This window comes from Leuciscus leuciscus (genome assembly GCF_965113295.1).
Source record: "Leuciscus leuciscus genome assembly, chromosome: 14".
In the NCBI taxonomy this organism is placed as follows: Eukaryota; Metazoa; Chordata; class Actinopteri; order Cypriniformes; family Leuciscidae; genus Leuciscus; species Leuciscus leuciscus.
In genome coordinates, this window is record NC_138738.1 from 33402279 (window position 1) to 33422456 (window position 20178).

At 35.9% G+C, this 20178-nt stretch overlaps 2 protein-coding genes across 2 annotated transcripts in view; one reads left to right on the top strand and one right to left on the bottom strand.

The window, feature by feature from the left end:
* iqcb1 (IQ motif containing B1) overlaps nt 1-20178 on the top strand; it is a 364203-nt gene that overhangs the window by 51368 nt on the left and 292657 nt on the right. The gene's annotated exons all lie outside the window — the stretch shown is intronic.
* vps16 (VPS16 core subunit of CORVET and HOPS complexes) lies at nt 430-16223 on the bottom strand. Its single transcript, XM_082190259.1, has 22 exons — nt 16015-16223; nt 14704-14792; nt 14503-14594; nt 13299-13427; nt 13040-13184; nt 12823-12938; nt 11644-11766; nt 11378-11433; nt 11087-11271; nt 10558-10634; nt 10228-10359; nt 9957-10120; nt 9703-9811; nt 8397-8531; nt 8191-8299; nt 7968-8065; nt 7172-7276; nt 6837-6914; nt 6526-6695; nt 2176-2272; nt 1996-2099; nt 430-1015 (listed from the first exon to the last, which is right to left on the bottom strand). The coding sequence occupies exons 1-22, from the start codon at nt 16062-16064 to the stop codon at nt 871-873; spliced, it is 2508 nt and encodes an 835-aa protein (XP_082046385.1). The 5' UTR covers nt 16065-16223; the 3' UTR covers nt 430-870.

Genomic DNA, 20178 nt, shown 5'->3' on the forward strand with positions numbered 1-20178 from the left:
ACCCCAGTCTCTCAATCTTTGGGCATGAGAGGAAAGCGTGACTGTGGAAAAAAACATCAGAGACCAGAACCAAAAGTGTATAGCCCATTTTCGCCACAAAAAAGCATGCTTTTGAAAATAATTATGAACAAAATGTCGAAATTGACAAACAAAGTCATATAAGAAATTGAAATCTAAACTTAGTTTCATATTTTTGACTTTTTATCCTATAATTATGAATTTTTATTTCATTATTATGACATAGCATGTCAAAATTTCATCTTTTTATCTCATAATTTCAATTTAGCATGTCATATCGACTTTTTCATAATTATGACTTAGTATGTCATTTTTTTAGATTTGCCAAAGCATGTTTTTTTTTATTTCTTATGTGGCAGAAATGGGCTTCCCTAACTGTGTGATTTAGGTGCAAACATTCCATCGAACACATTTTGGTAGACAATCATGGTTTAATTAAAATAACAAATGTTTTGTTATATTCATAGAGTCAGATAATCTCTACAGAACACAGGCATATGATCGATGACAGTATAATTCTACGACAAACACAATGGTTCATAATGCAACTGTAGGTACAAAGGTTAAGGTTTACAGTGAAGTGCAAGATGGGAACTGCTTCTAGCTGCCCGACAGAGGCAGAAAAACATAAAATGCTGACATGCTAGTTTTCTTGCTGTCTGTCTTTTTCTCTGTGCATCCACCGAGGACATTTTCCTTGATTGTGCAGAATTTTCATGAAAATGTTCCATTATACCAGGAGTTGTTTACACAGCCGAAAGCAAATTCTGCTGCGTGCTTCTTTGCGGTGCACAGGGGTTCACTGTTTGGCAGCAAATGCAGTTGAGTTGAGCAGGGCAGAAGTGGACAGGCTCACTTTTTGGCAGCAGTTGCTTTAGCACGGTTGAGGCGTTCCACCAGAAGATGATCAGTGGTGGATGAGCAGCGTGACAGAACAGTACTGATCTCGGATTCACTTCGCCTCTCGATAGCAGCCTCGGCGGCACCTTCCACATCCCTGAGTGACAGAGAATATTATACAGTGGCTCTTTGTCTTAATCATGAACAGTAATGTACAATCAAATTCTAAAGTTTGGGGTCAGTAAGAATTTTTTCTTTTTGAAAGACTTTATGCTCACCACGGCTGCATTTACATGATCAAAAATACAGTAAAAACAGTAATATTGTAAATCATTATAACAATTTAAAAGAGCTGTTTTCTATTTGAAAACATTTTAAAATGTAATTTGTTCCTGTGATGGCAAAGCTGAATTTTCAGCATCATTACTCCAGTTTTTAGTGTCACAATCATTGTAATATGCTGATTTGATAGCATTTGGTAACATTTCTTATTATTATCAACAGTTGTGGTGCTTAATATATCTATATATATTTTTGTGGAAACCATGATACATTTTTTAGGATTATTTGATGAATAGAAGCAGCATTTACCTCAAATATAAATTGTTTGTGCATTAATGAATGTCTTTACTGGTATTGTTGATCAATTGAATGCCCCCTTGCTGAATAAAGACCAGTTTACACAAAGAATGACGACAACTATAAATATAAATATAATGTTAACTATATTAGCTGTGAACGATAGCGTTCTGTTTATTATAAGCACATGCGACAGTTATGTCCTCTGCTGCTTTAAATGATTGAGCTCTTTAAAGCAGGAAGGATTCTGATTGGCTGTCAATGTTTTTATAGTTTCTCTGTGCTGTTATCATTATAGTTGTGTAGTGAACTCTGCTATTCTTTTATATTTAGAATGATTTGAACTACCGTGTATATTTATCATTATAGTTGTAGTCCTTGGTGAGAATGGAGCTTAAATGTAGTCATTTATTAAGTATACATTTACTGACCCCAAACTTTTGAACAGTAGAGTATACTGCAAAGAATTTTAAACCTAACAAATTAGTTTGTTATTCTAACACAATGATAGTAATACATTTACACAAAATGGTCTAACTGTTCGTAATAACCTCTTACCCCACTGCAAGGTGAGCTTTGACCTTCTGCTCAGGTGTGACTTTAGAGACATATTTCTTGGCTTCATATTTGTTATGGTGTTTAATGCACACCTCAACAAACGGCTGTAATCCAAGAAAGACAGAAGTAAGATTAATTCACAACAATAATTCTAAGACAGATCAACAGGACATTAGTTACCAGATATCCAATAGGAGACTTTTTGCTTTTGGCAAATTTCTCCAGCTCTTCCCAGTCCTCCTTTTCAGCCAAAGCCTTCAACTTCAGCCACCAGAACCTGATAATAAGAAACATCTTCTTTTGTATCATCATGACATTCACATTTTATTAATCTTTATTTAGAGACAAGCATTGAAAAAGCATTACAAGCATTAAAAAAGATATATACAGATGGTGGACAACCAGAATGAGACTTTTACCGCCGCCGTTCCCGCGGCGGCAAAATTGGGATGTGTATTTGCTGCCTTTTACCGCTGAGTGGCGCTGTAATCACAGACTTTGAAAAGTGTCAGTTTATTCTCTTTATGACGTAATCTGCCGCGGCAGTAATCTGAGCTGAGGTCACAGATAAATTCAAGATAAATATTGTGGTTAAACTAATTCAAATTCATTAAATTTAAACAAAGTAGACACACGTTAACATTGTGTGCCCAGTTTTTCTATAATTTAGAAAGGCTATGTCAATAGGTTACTTGTCATTTACTTCGTGTTATTTTAATGTGTTTGTAGATTTATTAACTGAAACATAACAGTGAAATAAATTTAAATAATTTACCGTAAAATTAAAACATTTTCAGGACTCGCAGTTACTAACCGATGTCGGTTTAAGCATTCTTTGTTATATTCAGAATTAAATAGGCTTACATGTTGTTATGATTATCAATTGAATTCTTTAATAAATAATCAACCACAACACAATGCCTATTACTGCCGCAGCAAAAATAAACCAGTCGAATTTCAAAGTCGTTCGCGAAATGACTATAGGCTATACCGGGTGGCGCAAGTGACAGGGCAAAACAGCAGCAACTGCGGCATTTTAAAAGGTAAGTTTCCTATCTGTTTATTAAAAAAAAAAAAAAACAAAAAAAAACATGGCGCTAGATCTTGTAAAAAAAATGAAAGACGGAACATTAACACCTCTGTCCTGCACCCCCACGATAAAGCAACTATTGCCTTCTCCAAACCCCCCACTGGCTAGCTGAGTTTGCAAAACAAAACAAAGAGTTTGCCACTCGTCGTGGTGTGCCAAAACACTTAATTATAAACTTCAATATTTCATTCAAAACAATCTCAAAACGCTTTGTGACATTTTGAAAAGCCGTGGATGCATTACTGCCACTGGAACCATGAACGCAACAGAATACTGGTTTTGATTTTATTGTTTGTCGTTTAAACGTCATATAGCCTATATATATATAATTATATATACATAATTATAATTATAATTATATATACATAATTATAGGCCTATATATACATTTTTTTTAACAGAACTGCTTTTGAAATTACGATTGGAATTATTATAGGTTACAGAAGTAAAGTCATTGTATAATATTTGTTCCTTAGTGTAAAATGGAAATGCATGGTGATTTTATTTTGTAAATAGGCTATAAGCAAAAAACTATATGTTTTAGAACTAGACAAATCTCTCTGCATCAACAATAGACTATAAAATGCATTAGTCTAATATACAAATATCAGTAGTCCAAGTTAGTTCGGGATTCGAAACCGTGTCATCTGAATGATCGTAACGTAAGTTCAACCACTCGGCCACGATTCACTCGTTGCGACACGGCCTAACGTTCCAGTGTGTGTTCGCTCACACGAGCGAGAAGCGCTCTTCATTCAAATGAACGCGCCGCCGCGTTTGTCGAACACTAATTCAACATGCCAGAATAAAACCTGGCTTTAGAACAATGCATAGCGCCACTCGTCGTGGTGTGCCAAAAAATGTACAATAATTTAGTTTCATTTATTTCAGTGTTAATGTTTGAGTTAAAAAAAAAATCTCTACAAATTATATTAACACAAAGTCGGCTATAAGAGTCCTTTATAGGCTACGTAAAAAAGCAAAGGGCTTACAGTCTTAACATTTAGGCTACTTTGCTTAAATTCGATACATTTATTTTCAGTATAAATTTGTAGGGATGTAATTTCAGTATGCTTTACCAACGCTATGTATTCAATTAAAGTTCCAAGAGGTCTGGTCTCTATATTTCCTTCCCAGCTGACACTAATATGCAAGTGCACAGCAAAAATTACAACTTGTGCTTGCTGCGAACGCAAGTTATTTAAGGCGTCTCAACTGTACACAGTCTACCCTACAGTGTGAATTCGTTACAAGGTTTCATTTAATTAAATTAATGTGCAGCAATTTGTACAAATAGAGTCTATAGGCCTACTATACTGTTGTAGCCATTAAATAATCTCATTTAGTATCATATTTGTTAAAATATTATAATGTTATTTTTTTCCATCTATGTTGAATATGAAAAGTGAACAGCACGAGTAAGATAGGATGCATTATATCGAGAGATGGATATGGAGTGGGTCAGACATGATTTTGACCACTTCATTAAGTTTTGTTTAGTAGAAAACCTTTCTTTAAAGTGAATTTCGTTTTCTATAAATTGTATCTTAATTTTAATCAATTTTTCATCTACCAATTGCTGGATTGAATAAGTAAGAGAAGCAAATATAACAGACACTAATCATGGAGGCGCCCGCGCGGTCACTTGCATTGCACGTCAGCTGGAGCGGATCTCATCCTCCTAATTTAACGAAACTCAGCGTATGCCTCACACAGACATGATAAATACATCAAATACACAAAGCTTGAAATGTCTTCAAACGAAATAATTCAAAACGAAAAGAAAAAGGCTACTCTCTGATTATGTCTTTATGTGCATTTCTCTCTAGGTGCGTTCACTACAAATATGGCGATCGTCAACTTCATCTTTGCAGTCGACACTGTCAGAAAACACTAGTTTATTGATAAAAATCAATGCACGCATCACCGGATTTACAAATACACATCTTGCTTGTTGCACGCACACATATTATGTCGAAAAAACGAAATATTATGTTGAAATAACATTATTATTAATAATACATCTTTTAGAATATTTGATTAAATGCTGATTGTTGCGCTTGTTCAATTGAATAAAATGAAAACTTTAATTGTGATAATTAAAATAATTGAAAATTAAATATTTAGTGGCCAAGTTTTGCTAATTTATTATATAGGCTATTATATGCCTATTGCCTATATTAAGTAGGTCATATTAAGACAAGGCATATATTAAGTTATTTTAGCTGTTATGAGAAAAATAAATCTAACGAAATCTAAAATCTAAATCTAAAAAAAAATTCTAACGCCAATTCAACATGCCAGAATAAAACCAGATTTTTGAACAATGCGTAACGCCACTCGGCCTGGTGTGCCAAAACACTACATTTTAAACTTCAGTGTTTAATTCAAAACAATCTCAAAACGCGTTGTGACATTTTTTTAAAGCAGTAGCCTAGCCTATATACATTAAGGGCAGTGAATCTAGGATCTTAACTAAAACGCGTTCCGCGTAATCTCTCAAAAATTATGCCTAACTACTCCATGTATTATTATTTTTTAAGGACTGCTTTTGAAATCACTATAAATTACTATGCAATTGTATCGCTCACGAGAGCTCTTCATTTATCTAATTCCTCAATAGAATAGTAAAAATATTCAGCGTCATTGCTCCTAATATCCTCTCTATTTTTAACTTTTGATTCTATTTTTTCAGTTCTAAAATCTTTGGTTCTATTCTGTTAGCCTAATAGGCCTATTTATATATGTGAAAAATATGCCTATTAGGCTTAGGGTTTTATATTTAACCCACTTACATTTTAAAATACGGCAATTGCTGCTGTTTTGCACAATGTCCCTTTGCGCCACCTGGCGGTCATTTTGGGAACGACTTTGAAATGCGGCTGGTTTATTTTTGCCGCGGTGATTTCGCCGCGGCAGCTGGCGCGGCGGTAATAGGCATTCTGGTTGTCCACCATCTGTACAGTATATATATATTTATTTTTTCCCCCCAGAGATTTGACACATTTATTACCACTTGCTGAAACAGATGTTTACATTTGAACCCGTTCCTTTGGATTACACTCATATACCCAGATTACACTCAGATACCCTGACAGCAAATATATATTTTTTTATAGGTTGCATTCCAACTGCAGTCTTTAAAGTCAACATTAAATCAAAACGGGATTACATAAGTGAACTGGTGAATCGTTTTTTGAACCGTCATTAAAACGAACCGTCTGAAATAACCAATTGACAACCTGTCACTCACATGAGATCAAAGCAATAGCAAACCACAACCATCCAATCAATTCCTCATGGACAAAATCAAGTCCCATCCTACCTTTTTTCTTGTTTAAAAAGCAGTTGCACTCAGATATGTGTCAAGGTTTTCAACACCGCCAGTGGGAAAGACAAACTACAAATCCTGTGAGTGAAACTATAGTTAGAAGGCACACCTCTTGTCAGGCACTCTGAAGTCTTTGTAAAGTTGTTCGGCGTGTTTGTGCAGTCCCACAGACAGAAGCATGGTCATAGTCTCATGAAGAGGGAATCCCACGAGCGGCTCACCCTTCTCTTCCTCTAGCTTCCTCTGAAACCGCAGCAGACGCATCTCATCTTCTGTGGCCTGAGAGAGAGAGAAAAAAGAAGATAGAGAGAGAAAGGCTAGAGTTCCTCTTGATAATACACAGATGTAATGTTCTGGCTACACAGACACTTTGACCCAGGCTGCTAATCTGCCTGTATCAGAAGAGTCTGAGGTCTTCACCTTGGCAGAGAATTCATTCTTGGCTTTGTAGTACTCGTCCACCGCACTTTGTAAAAGAGCGATCCGAGCTTCCAGTCTCTGCAATTACACACACACATACACATTACATTTGTGTTCTTAGTAACAAAATAAATCTGCACAACTAATGTTATGCTAATACAACCACCATTAGAGTATGAAATTATAATGGTGGAAAGAAAAGACGACAAACCTCACCAATTTGTGGAAATGGAGCCATCACAATTTCTTTAAAGCTTTTTTGTCATTCAAATCATGTAAGTGAGAAAAAATGAGGAAAAAACTTAAAGCTGCTGTAAAGATTTGTAAGCGCCTACCTTCTCTTTATAGCTGGCCTTTACGTAGAAATTGCCAAGTTCTTCATGATCATCATCTTGATTGAAAAGATCTTTTAGTGTATCCTGCTCCTGATGTTTACAGAACTAAAACATAAAGACATAACAAACAATTAAGGTTTAAAAATGCAGAATACAATGCATGAACATTATCTAAGTATAAACAGTAAGTATTATTCAAGTATTATTAAAATAATATTATAGTGTTTATTAATATTTTGCATTAGCTTTTATTTGTATATTTTCAGCTTCATTTTTATTTTAAGTTTTAGAAATGCATGTTGTCTTTTTTTTTATAATTTCTTTTCTTCCCTTTTTTTAATGAGCTTTTTTTAATGAGCTTCCAGTAATTTTAGTACTTCAACTTCAGCTTATTTCAGTAATTTGTCAAGGCAACATTTCTAGTTTAAGTTTTTCCATATGGTATTTAAATTTTATTTTATTTCAATGGGAAAAAAAAGAATGAATGAAATGAATTGTCTTGTTGAAAAATTGTCCTAAGTAGGCAGTAGTAATGTTTCTGTCTCTGAAAGTGACATGTAAATAAAGTAACAAAACCATAGCCAATCAGAAGAGATTTGATGTTTAATATACAGCTATGAGCAGAGGGGTTTGGACCAATGAGATTTCATTGTAGGCATTTGTCACATTCACATCCTTAGCTTATAATTATTAAATAGGTTATTTATGATCCTCGTCATAAATAATGCCCATGGTTCTCAGGTCTGCAGCAGCAGGGTATGTGTGTGTGTGTGTGTGTGTGTGTCATAGTTTGTACCTGTCTGTAAAGGCTCAGAGCCACAGGTTGGTTCCTCAACATCATGAAGAAGTCTCCTCTGTTCAGCTCATTCTTCAGGTACATGACCACTGTGTACACTAGCATACAAGAAAACATGTATGTAGGTAAACCATCTCGATGTATCCAGTAGTCAATTAAGAATGTGTGTATCTGTAACAGGGTGTGTCTACGTTTTGAAAGGTGGATGTGAATGTGTTTTTACCGAGGTCTGTGTCTCCACTCTCAATGGCTTTGCTCAAAGCCAGAGGACTCTTCTTCATTTTTAACAACAGTGGGACCTGCTCACCAGAGCGAGGTTCAAACTCCAACAACTGAAAGACAGAGATCAACACAAACTGACTGACAACCCATAATATCAGTTAATAATAATTCTGTCTTTATTAGTACATGGTCTGTGCAGGCATGTACCTTAATGGCGAGCTCTGTGCGTCCACTCTCATATGCTTTAGTGGCGATTTCAGAGTAGGAGATTCCTGCAGCATCAGCTAGCTTCACACTCACAGCTTTTGCAATGACTTCATCTGATTCCTCCTTCTGCTGGACCTATGTAAACACACACAAAGGAAACAAACTTTTGTAGGGCTTCACTTGATAGGCACTTCTCTAACAAGCTTCCTTGTGTTGCATCGAAACCTCTCAGACCGGACCGAAATGTCATACAAGTTTTAACAAGTGCAAAGAAAGCCGTCTGCATCTGCAAATGTGCTCTGGTTCTGTAAACAACAGCAGTGAAAACCCTTGATGTCTGTGGTTTTATAAAACTCATAATGAACAGGAGAAATCAATGTTGTAATGAATGGAGATTTCAAAAGAGGACAATTATACTCACAAAGGCTACATTTATTTATATTGCAACATTTTTTATATTGTAAAATATTATCACAATTTAAAATAGCCGTTTTCTATTTAAAATGTGATGGCAAAACTCAATTTTCAGCAGCCATTAATCCAGTATTCAGTGTCACATGATCCTTCAGAAATCATAATAATAAGAAACATTTCGCATTATCATACATTTTTAAAACAGTTGTGCTGCTTAACATTTTTGTGTGATAATTTTCTTCAGTATTCTTTGATGAATAGAAAGTTTGAAAGAACAGCATTTATTTGAAGTAGATTTTTTTTGTAACATTATTAATGTCTTTAGTGTCACTTTTGTGTGTGTGTGTGTGTGTGTGTGTGTGTGTGTGTATATATATATATATATATACACACACACAAAAGTGACACTAAAGACATTAATAATGTTACAAAAAAAATCTACTTCAAATAAGTAGATATTATAATATCAAGTATAATATTATATATTGTATTTGTATTAAATTATATTTAATACATATTATATATTTAATATTATATTCATTTGGGTATATACCCAAACGAATATAATATTAAATATATAATATGTATTAAATATAATTTAATACAAATACAATATATAATATTATACCATATTAATTGATTGTTGTTATTCATATTAACATTGAATATTAAAATAACAAAATAAATTAAATATTAACATTCAGTTCATTAACTTGGAATAAAAACATGAAATCTCTTTTACTAAATGCATTACTTGGTAGCTTTTAATAAATGCATTATTTTTGCATACTTTTTTTAATAAGTGAGGACATCACAACTGTGTTTTTCAACTTTTACAGGGATATTTTCAGAGATCCTTCAAAAGCATAATAAAAAAAGCGCACACACACACCTTGTAGCAGGCCCAGTGTTTGAGTACTCGGCTCACTCCCTGATATTCTGGAGTCTTTAGATAGCGACAAACCTCAATAGCCAGCGGATAGAGTTTACGATACACCAGTCTGAGACAGAGAAAGAGCCATGACTTAAGATGAATAATCTGCTTTGTTACATTCATTTTAAAACTTTACTCATTTCGAAGGAAGTAATCACAAAACAGATCCCGGCAATGGAAGCAGACACCTGTTCTGCCTAAAATCATCTCACCTGTCGATGAGCACCTGTAGGGTCATCTGTTTGAACTGAGTGTGGGTAAGAGGAATGCCCACGGTATAGTCTCGGACTGCATTCAACACCCGCAGGTCTCTACACATGCTGACAAACTGCTCTGGAGGAAAATTACTCAAGAAGCACTTCCCAAATGAAGCCGCCTGTGCAGGGAGAACAAGAGAGAGGGAAATACATCATAAAGCCATGTGTCATTCCTTCTGTAAATGAAAGGTCTCTCTTCCTGCAACATTCAGCCAGTGTGGCTCACCCTCAGGAGTGTTTTCTGAGTCTCGGGTTCATGTTCATGTCCAGCGGCCTCCACACACTGCCTCACTGCCTCGCTCAGCAGACTCTGTTCTTTAATCTCTCTCAGATACTCATCTGCCTTCTGACTCTCTTTCTGCACACACAAAAGCCATTAGACATAACATACCTGTTGTAATTAGCTTTCACCATTAAGACCTTTTTATGTTGGCAAAACTGAAACATCTTCTCCAAATAGATCTATTATGTATTAGGAAACTTTTAAAAATGTTCACTGTGAAGACAACATGTCAATTTTTAATAATGTGTATCCAACATAGTCACTGTGTCTTACCTCATATTCTTTGTGTGCCTCTAGCAGTAATGCTCCAGGAGCCATTGAGGCAATTTTAAAGATCTCCTCACATGCACCTGCAGAGAATCATGGGAAAATCAAATCACTCGTGGGCTAGTGGGACGTAGAGCCTTGCACCATTCATTATACAAAACCTTTCAAAAGTTTGAGGTCAGTAAGGTTTTCCAGATGCATAAATGTGACAGTATTGTAATGTTACAAAATATTTCTATTTGAAATAAATGCTATTCTTTTGAACTTCCTATTCATCAAGGAACCCTGAAAAAATGTATTGTGCTTTCCCCAAAAATAACAAAATATAACACTGATATTAATTTCTTGACCAACCAGTCAGCATATCAGAATGATATCTGAAGGATCATGTGACACTGAAAACTGGAGTAATGGCTACTGAAAAATCAGCTTTGCCACCACAGGAATACATTACATATTAAAAACATATAAAAATCTTCCCGACCCCAAACTTTTAAACAGTAGTATACATTTTTCTCTATATACATCTTCTAACCTGGGACCTCTTGCAGAAGCTCATGGTGCGTTCCACTGATGATCCGGACCCCGTCCAGCTCCGGCACCAGAATCGATTCATCGTCCAGGTGGTACTTAATTGTTTCTTTAGACTCTCCCACCACTAGGAGAAGCCCATCCCACATGACCACCGCTGATGGCTGCTGACTCTTGGGCCTGCGACACCTGCAAGAAAAAACATTACAAACTTGTCCTTAAAACTAAATGGGAGTAAAAATATAGCATATACAAAATATACATAAATCAAGCAAAGTGTAAAATGATGTCATACCAGGCCATCTGTTTGGGGGGAGTTTTGATTTTGGTGTCCACCTCGCTGAGTTTCTCCTGCACAAGACAACATTGATCACCTGATGCTGCTTTGTTGTGCAAAAGCATTGTAATTAACACTTAAGACCAAGTAATTCACTAATCAATTAAAGTGGACAGAGAAATTAACTGATTGAAAAACATTTGCTTAGACGAGTTGCTAAAATTTTGACCAGCATATACAGGTCCATAAAATACATTGAAGTGATATTGCTGGATTTCACTTACCTTTAGGTTGGACGTGCCCATCCACACATGGCCAGAGTCAGTGATGAGTGCCAGATACTTATAACTGAATGAGACACACATTTGAACTATACTGGATGCTTCTGGAGAAAGACCTGGAGGAGTCTGACACACACACACACACACACGCACACGCACACATACACCACAAATACAAACATTATTTACCCAATTTAACATTGGCTGTTTTCACACTTAGTTTGATTGCTTGATCTGAACCAGAGTCCGATTCCAAATTGCACTTTTTGGGTACGAACTCTGGCACTTTTGTGTCACGCCACTGTGACTACTAGTTTCTCAATAAAGAGTTTTAAACCTTTGACCAAACTAACCAGGTCCAAAATAAATCACATTATGCATTATTTTGATTTGGGACAAAAAGAATGACATTTTCTATGAGGTAATAACCTACTCATTCCATGAAGCATGTAATCAAATGTAAAATAATTTTTTAATGTTTCGCATAGAAGCCTCTTGTGCTCACCAAGTCTGCATTTATTTAATCGAAAAAACAGTAAACACTGTGATATTGTAAAATATTATTCCAATTTAAAATAGCTGCTTCTTATTAAAATATATTTAAAAATGTAATTTATTCCTGTGATGTAAAGCAGAACTTCAGCATCATTACTCCAGTCGTCAGTGTCACATGATCCTTCAAATGCTGATAAGCTGATTTTGGTGCTCAAGAAAAATCTGTTAATATCATCGATGTTGAAAACAGTTGTGATGTTTAATATTTATGGAAATCGTGATACGTTTTTTCAGGATTCTTTGATGAATAGAAAGTTCAAAAGCAGCATTTATTTGAAGTAGATTTTTTTTGTAACATTATTAATGTCTTTACTGTCACTTTTGATCAATTTAATGTATCTTTGTTGAATAACAAACCCCAAACTTTTGAACAGTATTATATATGAAACACAATACATTTGAAGTTTAATGCACAGTATTCCAATATACACCAAGTAGCTCTAGAGTGACTGTTGAATGCTTTTGGACCTTGGCTCTTAAACAATTTTTTATTTATATAATATGAAACATGACATTTCAGAAGACAGCTGCCTATGATGCCCTCCTATGTTTCTGTTGCAGTGAGTGAGATTGTCTGAAAGTGAGGAATATCTGTGTAGTCTGAGTGTGTGTGTGTGTGTTCTTTACCACAGTTGTGCAGGCTGTATTGTCTAAGATGAACAGTTGAGATTCATTAGCCACCAGCACTTTACATTGCCTGTCCTGAGTCAGGACTGCCCAGCATGAGGGCGCCCCCTGTAGCCCTGAAATAAAATTTAAAAAATGACCATTCAGGGTTAGAAACCTCAACCCTCGCTTACAGACCCACGTGGAATTATGTATTCACAAATAATGCATTATTTACCTGGAACTTCAGGTAACCGCCTCAGTTTTATGTCGTCAATATTCGTGGCCAAAGTGAATCGCAAGGCACCTGTCAATATGGCAACTCCTGTCCCATACGGCGAATGGAAAATCTTGGTGTCCAGCACTTGACTCTGAGAAACTTCCTGTGAGAGAATCAATGCTATAGCTCAGTCATAAATCAGTACTGATTTAAAGAAGCAATGCGTTATTAGTATAGAATCACGGATGCATCCTTTTGAAACCGTGTGCATTCTCACATTGCCCATGCTGAAGTGTCTCTTAAAGCCACCAAAGAGATCATAGACAAGGACAGTGCCATCCTCCTGAACACACAGTAGGTCATCGGTCACAGTCCAACCCAACTGCTTCACCACTCCACTCTTCCACTGAGATACACAAGGAAAGAGAGAGAGAGGTTACAATACAGCATTTCTGTTTATAAAAGCAGTATTTTTATTAACTCATAGTCAATGCACACGACTTGTGAAAAAAATCAAATCGCGATTTTTCTAATAAAAACTGTGACCAAAATGCAAATACAAAAAATTCCAGGTTTGCTGTGTTTGTGTCTTGCTTGTTTGTAGTGCTGCACAATTTGGCCAAAATGTTGTGATTAAATATCAATATGACAATGAAATTATAGTAATAATATTAATAATAATAATAATACTTATTATTATTATTAATAAATACACATTTAAAAATTACTAAGTAAAAACAGTAACACTTTACAATCAAGTCATTAATTAACATTAGTTAATGTACTAACTACCATGAACTTTCAATGAGCAATATATTTGTTACAGTATTTATTAATGTTAGTTAATACAAATACAGCTGCTCATTGTTTAGTTCACAGTGCATTAATTAATGTTAATTTTATTTTAATAATGTATTAGTAAATGTTGAAATTAATATGAACTAAGATTAATAAATGCTGAAGAAGTATTGTTCATTCTTAGTTCATGTTAACTAAGGTAGTTAACTAATGTTAACTAATGAACCGTATTGTGAAGTGTTACCGTAAAAACGAAATAAATATTACTATTATAATGTCAATGTAAAATAAAAAAAAGTGTATTTAAAAAAATAACTATAATAATAATAATAACTAAAAAAAATTGTTTTGGTGTGCTTAAAAAAAGTGCTTCTCATTACATTTTCCCCAAACATTCACTGAATGGAAATATCAGGATGTAGTGTACAGTTTATGTTGGGAAGATGCCAAAAGTCAATGTGGTAAACAATTAACAATATTAAACCTACTAAATTCAAACAATACTGTCATCATTGCAAAATTAATGGCAAGTAGTGTAGGAAGAAGATGGGCGCATGTTGCATTCCCAAGTGCACGTTAAAGTGACCAAAACTAAGAGCAGATGCAGAGATAGAGTTCATGTGGAGAAGCATTTAATGCAAACCGAGCCGCTCTGAGACGCTGGTGGAAAACTGTTTTCTTACTGGAAAACTGGCCAGAGGCAGTCCTGAGGAAGAGTAGATCTCTAACTGAGGTCTGGCACTGGGAGAGCGTCGGATGCGCCCCTTTAGGAGAGCTGGTAGAGAAAGAAATGTCATTCTCTTTGAATTTCACAAAATAACTATGTACTGAGATATAATCTTACTCAACAACATTCAGCTGGGTTGATCTCACCCAAAACTCACCGATGGGACCTCCATATGGAGCTGCAGCGACCAGACACTCTCTCAGACCATCTTTCAGATTCCAGCCCATCTCATACAATTCAATCTTTCTGTTTCAGGAAAAAAAGAACAAAGAAGGGGAGGTGAACAGGGTTCAAAATAAAAGCATAATAGCACCTGCTATGACTGCTTTGCTGGACAACATGAGGGCAGGGTTATACCTTTGCCTAGTTAAACACAACCCATGCTTTCGGGGAAACCTCCTTGGGGTGTTGTCCTCTGTACAGGACATTTGTTTTTAGTCAATTTCTCCGAGATCAAACATGGCACATTTTTTATATACTTTAAAGCAGACATCCTGCCATCCACTAAACATATCATTTCAGTGATATGTTTAGGGGATAGAAATGACAAATGTGTGGGTTTTTGACTGACATTACAGTTCAAAAACATATTATAAGTTAAAAAGCATGGACAATATTTTTTAATCATCAACTGAATGTGATTTATTTTTTACATTGCTTCTTATAAATAAATATCTTTAGGAAACGTCAGTGTTTTCAAAGCAGTGGATGGAAGGCTATTGAATGGAAACTTCACTATTTCAGTACATTAAAGTTCATTTTATAATAAAGAACTCGTTTTGAACAGGTTCACATAAATTGAGTAATATATTCGTAAGTAAATAAACCATTACATTAATAAATGAATCAGTATAGCCCATGTTTAATAAAATAGCCGAGAACAAACGTGTAAGGTCTGGTTCATGTATTTAGTGGAAGTTAAGATTTCTGTCAAACATTTAATTAAACAGCTTTTAAATACTGGCACTGCAAATTCATATATACTAATGTGTACATATGAAACATATAAACTTTTTATGAACCCAAATTAATTTTTCAACACATTTATTATATCCTTGTTGCAGAAGTCTGATCATTTAACGTTACATGAAAAAAAGCCTGCAGCTGACTGCAGTTGCCTTGCCTTCATTTTCGAGATGCCCATAAAATAGGAATAAAATAATTTAACCATGATCAGACCAATATGATTACAGTTAGATTATATCAAACAAACTAAGGTATTTGTTGAGAACAGTAGGCTAAACACATTTTGAGGAAACAGGCAGTTGTGCTGCTAACTAATTCACTGGCACTCATGACAGCTGTCACATGACCCAAGTGACAACTCATAACAAACTACAAACGTCCCGTTTAAAAGCTCCACTGTACCTAAATGTGCAGGTTGAGCATCTGTGCAGGGTAATGGTTTCATACACTCATATTCTGCACCATTTAATAAGCAGAATGATTAAGCTATTCTGTTATTTACCTGTAAAAAGCCTCGCCCAAAGGGTTCCAGTTCGCTGTGACAAACGCCATGACCTCCTCTCCTGATGAAACGTTGCAGTCTTTAAGTTTATGATAATTGTCCGAGTTAGCGCTGCATTATGATTAATTATTTTTATTGTGTTGTTTATTTCATTCTCCCTCGCCCATCTCTTCCTATCATCTTCTTCTGTTTCTGTGATGACGTTGATCAGAGACTAGCGTCTGTGTTTGGCGCCATCCAGTGTTTCGGAAGTGGCACTACACTGAAGGGGCTTCGATGCGGTTTCTAAATGCTTATTTATTTTATTATTTTATTATATAATTGATCATGTATTACAAAACAATACTTTTTTAAATTAAGCTATAAGTTTCTCTGTGCAGTTCTTATGTAAACATTATTGTCCATACTGAAGCACGTAGACTGCGTTGTCACGTGGTATATTACTTTTCTCAGCGCTGGCAAGAACGGGTCAATTCGTTTGCGGTTACATTACAAGGCGATTTGTAAGACAGTTACCACTTAGCAATTATTTAAAAAGCGCTTCCTTGAAATCCCATGCACCTCTGGAGGAAGAAAACCTCATTCAACAGCAATTTGCCACCACGCAATGACTAATGATTTACGGTTGACCACATGGTGTCGCTGCTCCTCCACACGTCACATCTCTCCAGCTGCACCACACCTGATATGAACACCTGTTGTGTTGTTTGATCCAGGAATGGACAGAAGAATGCCGCAGGTGTGTTGGCTCAAACATACATAACATCAGGAACCAGACTGGGCTAAGCTATTGTCTTTTTTGTTTTTGCATTGAATGGATCTCTTTGAAATGCAACCTTATTCAGCTAGAATGTAGCAGGCTGTAATCATTAGGACTTTTGTGGTGAGAGATAACATGCCGCTGTTGAGCGTCTCAAAATCGCATCATTGTTAATATTACAAAAGCAGTCTTGCTAGAATTATGCTCTTGTCTTGTGAGGTTGGGGGTTGACTATTTAACTGTCAATCAAATGAGACCACTGGGAGTAATTTTTTCTTCATCAAAGAGCACAAAACAAATTATCTAAAGGATAAAACGTTTATTGACAATAATACATAGGCTTTAGACTACGTTTACGTGTTTTTTTTTTTTTTTTACATTTATATTATACATTTTGATTATTTTGATTTAATAGCTAGACATTATTGTTAATTTTATCTAGGAGGTGTGTGGCTGGGAGCTTAAAAACAATAATAATAATACAAATCTGTGAATCATTCTTTAAAATTAGATCATATACACTGAATCATACATCAGTGCAAGCAAACTTTGAGTTGATTCTAGTTGAAACAACCATTATTGCTCCTGAGTGTGAGTTAGAGAGGGATTGTGTCCGACTCCAGTGTTGGTGCAGTAGATTGATGCTTATATGGGTCTGTAATTTTGCCAAGCAAGACATGTTCCTCAACATATTTTGTTGATCCTGGAACAACATTCATGTCTGAAAATTGAGTCCTATCCCTAAACCTAAACCTAACCCTATCCCATTACTCATCCCTAAAATCAGAGGGAGATGATAGGTGAATAACAATGATGTAGAACCCTGGTTGTAAGCCTAAACTTGACATAAACTGTAAACGTGTCTCTCAAATCTGATTGGTTGATTGGAATGTTGTTTAAAGGGGTTCTATAATGCCCCTTTTTACAATATGTAAAATAAGTCTCTGTTGTCCCCAGAGTGTGTATGTGAAGTTTTAGCTCAGAATACCCCACAGATAATTTTGTACAGCATGTTTAAGTTGTCCCTTTTTGAGGGTCAGTAAAAACGTGTCGTTTCGTATGTGTCCCTTTAAATGCATTGAACTGCTGCTCCCAGCACAGAGGGCGGAGCTTCAACAGCTCCTGTGTGTGTGTGTGTGTGTGTGTGTGTGTGTGTGTGTGTGTGTGTGTGTGTGTGTGTGTTAGCAGCTCTGAATTACCTCACGCAGACAAGCACTAAAATGTCAGAAACTGTTCTACCTTTTATGTTTAAACTGGAGTCAGACAATGATGGAGAGACTCAAGAAGAAGTGACAACATGTAGAATGCAACAGGACATTTCTGAATGGTTAGTTGATGAATTTATGTTGCTGATGTGGAGTTAACTCTCTTCAAGTCTTTGATTAGCATATTCTGTCATGATAATCTATAAATCGCTCGTGTGGGAACTGTTGTAAGATGCATACAGAGTGACATGTAATTGCATTTGTGTAACGTACTGTATTGCATGTGAAAAGACGGATGCGACAGCTTGAGCAGACTCACAAAGGTGCTCTACTAAAACAACTCTTCCTCTTCTCTACATGGACTGCCTGTTCCCGGGGGAAGGCTTTATGTAAATTTTAGGGTTGGTGATGTCACTAAACCAGGAGTAATGTCGTGTTGTCCCTACCAGCCGTTTGTTGTAGTCCTTAAAAAACGATTTATTTAAAAGCAAATATCTTCATTTGCTTTGAACTTTGAGCGTTGTAACTTTGCAGATGTTGTTTATCAAAAAGCAACATTACACACTAACTAAAGTTAGAAAAGTGAATTCATAATCAAGCACCCCTTTAAGGATTGATAAAGATGTTGATCCAGGAGCACATTGCACTTGGTGAAATCATGCTCACTTCTACGCCTCTGTGGCCCGTGATTTAGAGAGCGCAGCAGGCAGCTCTAGGGTTTTCTGAGGTAACTGCCACCTTTCTGATCAGGCTGACAAAGAGGAAAAAGCAGACCATCCATCAGCGCCCGCACAGCGACCATTGTCACTCACACACTTACAGCCAGAGAGAGAGAGAGGGACCTAAAGCTTGTGCAAAAGTGCCTACTTTTCAAATGTCAGCTGACATGAGCCTTTCTTCTGCTGGAGTGGTTCTGTCTTTGAAAATAACCTCAATCTTCCTCTATAGTACAAAGCTTTTCCTTCAATGGAAAAGCTTATAGGGACAAACCTGAAAAGAAAGTTCCAAGTTCAGTACAAGTTAAGCTCAATGGACAGCATTTGTGGCATAATGTTGATTACCACAAAAATGAAGCACCACTTGTCTCTCTTTTTCTTTAAACAAAAGCCAAAATCTGGATTACAAGGTTCTTACAATGGAAGTGAATTAGGCCAACCTGTAAACATTGAAAATACTCACTGTTTCAAAGATATAGCCACATGGGACAAAATTATTTCTAAGATAACTGTAAAAAAAAAATAAATAAAAAAAAAAAAAAAATATATATATATATATATATATATATATATAGAGAGAGAGAGAGAGAGAGAGAGATAGACTTCAGTGTCACATGATCCTTCAGAAATCATTCTAATATGCTGATTTGATGCTCAAGAAACATTTCACCTTATTAATATGAATGTTAAAAACAGTTGTGCTGCTTAATATTTTTGTTGAACCTGTTTTCCCCAGGATTCTTTAATGAATTGAAAGTTCAAAAGGACAGTATTTGTTTGAAATAGAAACCTTTTGTAATATTGTAAAACAAAGTCTTTTATATTTTGATCAATTAAATGCATCCTTGATGTATAAAAATATTATTCTCCTTTAAAATACAATATTACTGACCCAAAACTTATGAACAGCCGTGTATAGTAACAACATAAAGTGGCATCTGCAAACAAATGATATTTACTATCTGTCTCTTCTCATGCTGAGCAGCATAGACAAATTATATGCTAGAGTGTGTTTAAATGATGCGAAAGGTGATTTGCAACACAGAGTCTCCATTTCCCAGCATGCATCAGACATTTGCCCGGACTGCTTTCATTTAATACCGATCGAGCCCACAGCCGGAGAAGAAGATTTAAGTCATTTCCGCCATAAAATGCTTCCTCATTAAGCTGCATCTCATTGCATGTGTAATCATTAGTCCTTGATACAATGCGCTCAGATTCAGAGAGTGCTGGGGTCATTTTTAAGCAGCACTTAAGCAGCCGTTAGGAAGTCTGACATCATGATAGGGGCACTTCCCTCTCCATTCGTAACACTATCTCCCCCATTAGGCTGCAGGGCAGTGGAGGGGCAGTATAGCATATGGGTAAGGGGCAAGAGGGGAGCGTGTGTGTTTATATGGTCTGTCAGAGCGGGACGGGGTGTGTGAGGGCTGTTGGCTTTTAAGGTGTCAGTGGTAAAATTTATAACACACCATAGAGAGGC

Excerpts from the sequence above, each read along its gene's own strand:
- vps16 (XM_082190259.1), bottom strand. The coding sequence starts at position 16,064 with ATGGCGTTTGTCACAGCGAACTGGAACCCTTTGGGCGAGGCTTTTTAC. Across the intron at positions 10,635-11,086 it reads GCTTCTGCAAGAGGTCCCAG|GTGCATGTGAGGAGATCTTT; the intron begins GTTAGAAGATGT and ends GATTCTCTGCAG. Across the intron at positions 2,100-2,175 it reads AGTCTCCTATTGGATATCTG|CCGTTTGTTGAGGTGTGCAT; the intron begins GTAACTAATGTC and ends CTTGGATTACAG.